This window comes from Vitis vinifera, chromosome 17 (genome assembly GCF_030704535.1).
Source record: "Vitis vinifera cultivar Pinot Noir 40024 chromosome 17, ASM3070453v1".
NCBI classification, from domain to species: domain Eukaryota; kingdom Viridiplantae; phylum Streptophyta; class Magnoliopsida; order Vitales; family Vitaceae; genus Vitis; species Vitis vinifera.
This window is the reverse complement of record NC_081821.1, coordinates 11,431,784-11,437,783: the sequence shown is the minus strand read 5'-3', so window position 1 is coordinate 11,437,783 and position 6,000 is coordinate 11,431,784. Positions and strand designations below refer to the sequence as shown.

The 6,000-nt window shown below is 31.9% G+C and overlaps 1 protein-coding gene across 1 annotated transcript; it reads left to right on the top strand.

Annotated features, from left to right (window-relative positions):
- Positions 1 to 3,561: 3,561 nt before the first annotated feature.
- Positions 3,562 to 3,921, top strand: LOC104882384 (non-specific lipid-transfer protein 3-like). Its single transcript, XM_010665531.1, has one exon. The coding sequence runs from the start codon at positions 3,562 to 3,564 to the stop codon at positions 3,919 to 3,921; it is 360 nt and encodes a 119-aa protein (XP_010663833.1).
- The last annotated feature ends 2,079 nt before the right edge of the window (positions 3,922 to 6,000 follow it).

Below are 6,000 nucleotides of genomic sequence, written 5' to 3'. Positions count from 1 at the left end.
TCAGGCAAGTAAATATATAAAGGGAATGAGGCTAAAAAAAATAGTCATAACAAAACTGCTCGCATTCCGACTTTTATATATAATATAGATATAGATGTAGATAGATATAGATTCCTTTTTATAATTCATCTTTGAAAACTTGTTTTAAATAAATGTTTAAAGGTTCGTTTGGTAGTGATTTTGTTAAGCACTTCTAACATAAAATCATTTTAAAGAAAAATAATAGGTTTTTGATAAAATTTTAACAATACTTTAAAAAGTTAAAAAATCATTTGTAATATTTAATGGAGAAACACTTTATAGATAATTCTTTGCAAATACTTTTAAAGAAAACATTTTCACTAAAAATACTTCAAATAGAAATATATATATATATATATATATATATATAACTAAGGGTATGGAATTGCTATATAATCAAATAATAAAAACAAATTCACATTTTAAGGTATTATATGTTATACATAATACATTCACGTACAACATTGTAATAAATAACTGTTATATGCAATATCCTATCATAAGTGATATAGGTTTTTATTTTAATTGCCTGTGGCAAAAGCACAATAGTTCGATAGAAAATAGCACTTTTGGTACTCTAGAGAAACAAATCTTGATTGAACCTATATTTTCTCAATAGATACAATCTATTCACAATAAAACTTCAAATAGGTTTAATGTGCTTTTATCTTTAATAATTGGCATGACATTCAATGCGAAGCAAAGCATATAGTTGCCTGGTGGGTTAAATGTTGGTAATGAGAATAGTAGTTCATTATTCTTAACACTAGGTCCTAGAAACTTCTTTACTTGGCAAAGTTGGATTGACTTAAAGGCATCACGCATTACAATAGAATCTAATATATTGTCTTGCTTATAAAAACATATTCTTTGACCTAAAAGTCCTTTTAGATGAAAAGGAGAATGCGTCTAGGTTGCAATCTTGTTATGATTTTGAGGTGATTTGTGATGTCCCACATCGGAAATGGGAGAATGTTCCTGGCGCTATATATGTAGAGGTTCTTCTTAATCAAGTAGACGCGTTTTAAAGTCGTGAAGGCCCCTTTACATAATCTATTAAGGAGTACAAAATATTATATTACAAGAAAAAAAAGTGTGAGTGTTGACTAAGATAAGACATGGAAGGACTAAGGTAAACTTGTTTATTGGGAAGTCAATGGGTTTATTTTACTGCTTTTTAACTTATGATTTTTTATTTTTAAAATCTATTAGAGTTTTTGCGTGAATTTGTAGGCAAATTTTCTATGAATATTTGATATCTATCTATTATGTTGATTGGTATTATGATATTCTTGATTTAATTAAACTCATGATATCTAAGAAAATCCTCATAAATTTTCGTTCATAATTAGGCTTGTACTACATATTGGCCTACTTTTAAGCATTTTCATGAATCAAAAACAAAATTTTTAATATATATAAATTGAAACAATTTTTGTCAAATAAAATTTTTTCCACATATCTTTTCCTTAGAAAAAATAACATTCAATTGCATAGTCACTTAGGTGGTGTTTGTTTTTTTTACTTAATTCTAAATAGAACCTTAATACTTAATAATGTTAAATATTAGGTTGTTTGTTTTTGTAGTATTTTATTTTTATTAAGTATTAAAAAGTAAAAAAAAAACAAAACCAATATGTTATTTTTTCTATTTAAAAAAAATTACATATTTTGACTTTTTTTTTATTTAGTAAAAAGTTTATAATAAATCATGAAGAGTAAAAAAACAAACAAGTTAAATTCTGAAAACAAATTGTTTTCAGCAAAAAGCCAAAAAAACAAACATCATCTTAGTATATTTCAATTTACATAGTTTGAACTTAATTCATAATTTGTTGAGTGCATCACTAATTAAATATATAATTAATGGCCTAATTAAGTAGTTAGTTTCATGTAGGAATGGCAACGGGGCGGGTTTGGGACGGGTCGCCCCCATCCCAACCCCGCCCCGTTTATTAAAAATAATTCTCATCCCCGTCCCGTTTAAAAAATTAAACGGGGCGGGGCGGGGCGGGGCGGGTATGGGAAATTCCCAAACCCGCCCTGCCCCGCCCTATTTAGCCTCTTTTTTTTTTAATTTTTTTTTTAAAATTTGCTTTTAAAATTTTTAATTACATTAAAATAAATATATTTATAAATAATAAAATTATTATATTTTTTATAACTTATTTTATTAATTTTTTTATTATTATCTATATATTAAAAATAGTAAAATAAAATTAATTTTAAATTTTAAATTAAATTAAAATTTAAAATTGATTTTATATGTAAACGGGGCGGAATGGGGCAATACTCGAACCCGCCCCGGGTTTTTAAAAAAAATCTCATACCCGTTAAAAACCCGTTTATTAAATTTCAACCCCGTCCCATTAGGGGCGGGGCGGGGCGGGTAATCGAAAAAACCCGCCCCGTTGCCATCCCTAGTTTCATGTATTCAAATTTAGGTACTTTGTTTTCACTTCAGAATCATATAGCTGAAAATTGCAAAGGGCACCTTAAGGGGATGAGTGGAAGGGAATAGGATGATGCAGTATGTATAGTTGGCCTTTTAGCAATGAAGAGGCAAGCACTGAAAATTGTTGTCATGGAAAAGTATAGCATAGTGTGTTGCAACTTGGCTGCTAGTGTGTTGCAACTTGGCTGCTAGTTGCAACTCGTTATTCCAATAGACTAATGATGGTGAACCCACCATTTGTAGTGGATCGACTTGTCCCTGTAATATAAACACTACTGCAAATGGCTTCCCCTTACTTATTCCCCTATGTTCATAAAAGCACAACATATCAAGGGCATAAAGCAATAAAGAAACAGTAGCTTTTTGCTCATTTCTTTTTATCGTTGGGGCTGTAGGGTTGCAGGAATCTTACTACTAAAGATCAATATAACAATAATAGAAGTTATGACTTACAAATATGAAATATAATTGTAGAAAATTGTGTTGTGGTTTTGTTTATTTAATAATTTTTGGCTATTTTAGGGTTCCATTAAAAAATATTAATTCAAATTAAATAATTTACAATTTTATAATAATTATTTTATCAAGGGCATTAAGGTATGATTATCGCTAAATCCTCCAATGATCGAAGGTTGTTCTCGGGCTATCACTACAAAAGTAGTCCTTGTACAAACTCTCTAGTTAATGAAAGTCACAGAGAATCGTAATTAAAATCGTCTAATTAGTGAGAGTCCTAGAGTAATAAAGGTTAGACAATGGCTACCAAAAAAACCCTCTAGCACCCCATTTGAATATCTAGGTGCTGGCCATTGGATGTCAACTACAGTAGTTTAGTGAGGGTGGTCACTAAAAGGTTCGTGCACATTTTGATGAGATGGTCACTATTGACCATCATAGTTGATCTATCGAGGAATCTTATCTCTTTAATGAGTGCGGCTAGCAATATTCTAGTATCCTTGAGCTCTTGTAATGAAATCCAATGATCAACAACTATATAAAGCTCATTGCACCCTCAGTACTAGATGCATCAGAGCAAATATCACAAGCAAGAAAACTCTCAATACTATTAGAAGAAAATTAGATACATGGCTTACTCAACCGTGCAGGCAGCTTTTCTCATCCTCCTCCTGGGTCTAGTCACCACCAAACCAGCCCTTGGAATATCAGATAATTGCTTGGGTATATCCATTAATCTCCGAGCCTGTATTGATGTTCTGCTTGAAAATAATCTGATTCCGACTCTCGCATGCTGCCAAACCTTGGGCCAAATACAAACTCTTGAGTCCTCCATTGGAATCAACAGGACCTGTGTATGCGTCCAGGGCGCTGTGGCAGAGATGGTTCCCGCACGCATCATTACTGATATCCCCCGCCAAGTGCAGGCTGCATGTGGTGTCAACCTGGCCTTTAACGTTACAGCGAGTCCAAATGGCTGTAACGCTTAAGAAGACAAGACATATTCCTTACCTGCAGGAGTATGAACTCTTGTGGTCGTGCTTGTATTAATGGTGGTAATGGTAGCTGCTGTAGTGGCATATTATGCAATAACAATCCACCTTTATCATGGAATTAATAAACTTTTGTTTTGGTGTACACGTTGCAGAACTGCTGGCTTGTTGCACTCGCACATGTACAACCCTCAAAAGAAAAAAAGAAAAAATATTGAAATATTCTAACTTAAAATGATTTTTAAAACTATTATATTTTATTCCTAACGGAGTAAACACTGATAGCTATCCATCAATCAGCATATCCAGGAAAATATCTGTTTAAGAAAAAGGCTCATCTTTTGGGTTTTATATGATTTATAAAAATATTTTTGTAGTTCAAACATCTAATGTTCAACCAAAAATAAATAAATGTGATTATGTCCCGTGAGACAACTGGAATACTATCATTTTGAAAATCATCAAAAATATTTTTAAGTTATGTTTGATTTATGAAAGTACTGAAAAATACATATTTACAAAAATAATTTTCTTATGATGGGTTATACTATGGAAAATATGAAACAAAATAAAATATAATTAAAATTAATTATAAATTTAATTTAAATTATTTAATCTTTATTTAATAGAGGAAAATAAATAAAATAAATTTTAAAAAGTATATATAAATAATTTATTAACTTTAAATCTTTTTTTTTTATTTACTTTTTCTTTCTTTCTATTTCTCCTCTTTCTTTTCTTTCCGTTAAATTTTCCCTCAAATTTTATGGGCACTGAAAACATAGGCTTAAGAAACAAATATCATAAAACAAAATAAGTCACTTCAGAAGACTCTCTCCTTAATTTCATGAGCTATACTTGTTCTTCTAAGAGAGATGAAGAGCATGGCCTTGCTCAAATTAATTATTTAGTATCCCATGTAAAATTTGTTGTTCTAAGGGTATAAAAAAATAGAGGACTATCCCAAAATACACAAGCAAATAACAGAAAGAGGAACTGAAAACACATCGGAGATGGGCTGAGGTGTGACAAGCATTGTCCTTAAAATAGATCCACCCTCTTCGAAGACAAACTCGATGCACTAGGGTTACCAGTGGTTTATCTCCAGGATTCAACAACCAGTGAATCTCGTCTTTGGTGCACTCTGTAGGCGAGACATGTACAGCTCAGGTTCAAAAATATTTCTCCAGATAGATTTATGAATGTAGCAAAGACAGTCATGTACATAAGAACTCTCTGAAAAATTGGTGAGTGGAGAGTTGTGGGTGACCTGCTTTTATAGGTTACTAACACAGTCCCAATAGGACTCTACTTGTAATTGGAACCACTAACACAATCCTGATGGGACTCTTCCCAAAGAGTTAGTCAAAAAATAAAAGACTAAGTCAAACGAAACAAAATTACATTAGTATAGAACAAAAGACTAACTTCACATTTACACTCTTCCTACAATCCCCCACAGAGTGTAGACATGAAGGAAGGAAAAAAATGGAGGAAAAAAGAATTCAATGCATCAGTACTAGTGCCCAAAGGGTATGAACTAGTCTTAGGACAAATAAGTATTAAATCACAAAACACGGTGAAAATAAATTTCTATGAACTAGTGTTTCTTGATGTAACTCAAGGGACCTTTATCCACATTGGTTTTCTCAACTACACTACGAGTTGTACATAACAGGTTGGCATAAATAGGTCATGTGCCCTGCCTAGATATTCATAAGAGCTCCAGAGAATTTGCTTAAGTTCTCATAGGAAGTGGTCTCACCTCCACTCTTATATAGGTGAATCCATCAAGTATGTTCTGCATTAAACATACCATCCATAAGGAATATGGTATTCGTTAAGTGTAAACACTCAGCCTTAGTCAATGCAAAATACGCTTTATCTACACCATAGGGATAGACTCTCATACAATTAAAGTTGATAGAGCACCTCAAGTCAACAAGTGATTTGTTATTACTCATATGAACCTACTTCATGAAATTTCCATTCTAATATGTTAGGTTACCACCACTCTTGACTTCTGTAATAGGTATAAGTCTCATCCCCCTCAATGTTTCTTATTTAGTGGTTTGA

Coding starts and splice junctions, on each gene's coding strand:
- LOC104882384 (XM_010665531.1), top strand. CDS start 3,562: ATGGCTTACTCAACCGTGCAGGCAGCTTTTCTCATCCTCCTCCTGGGT.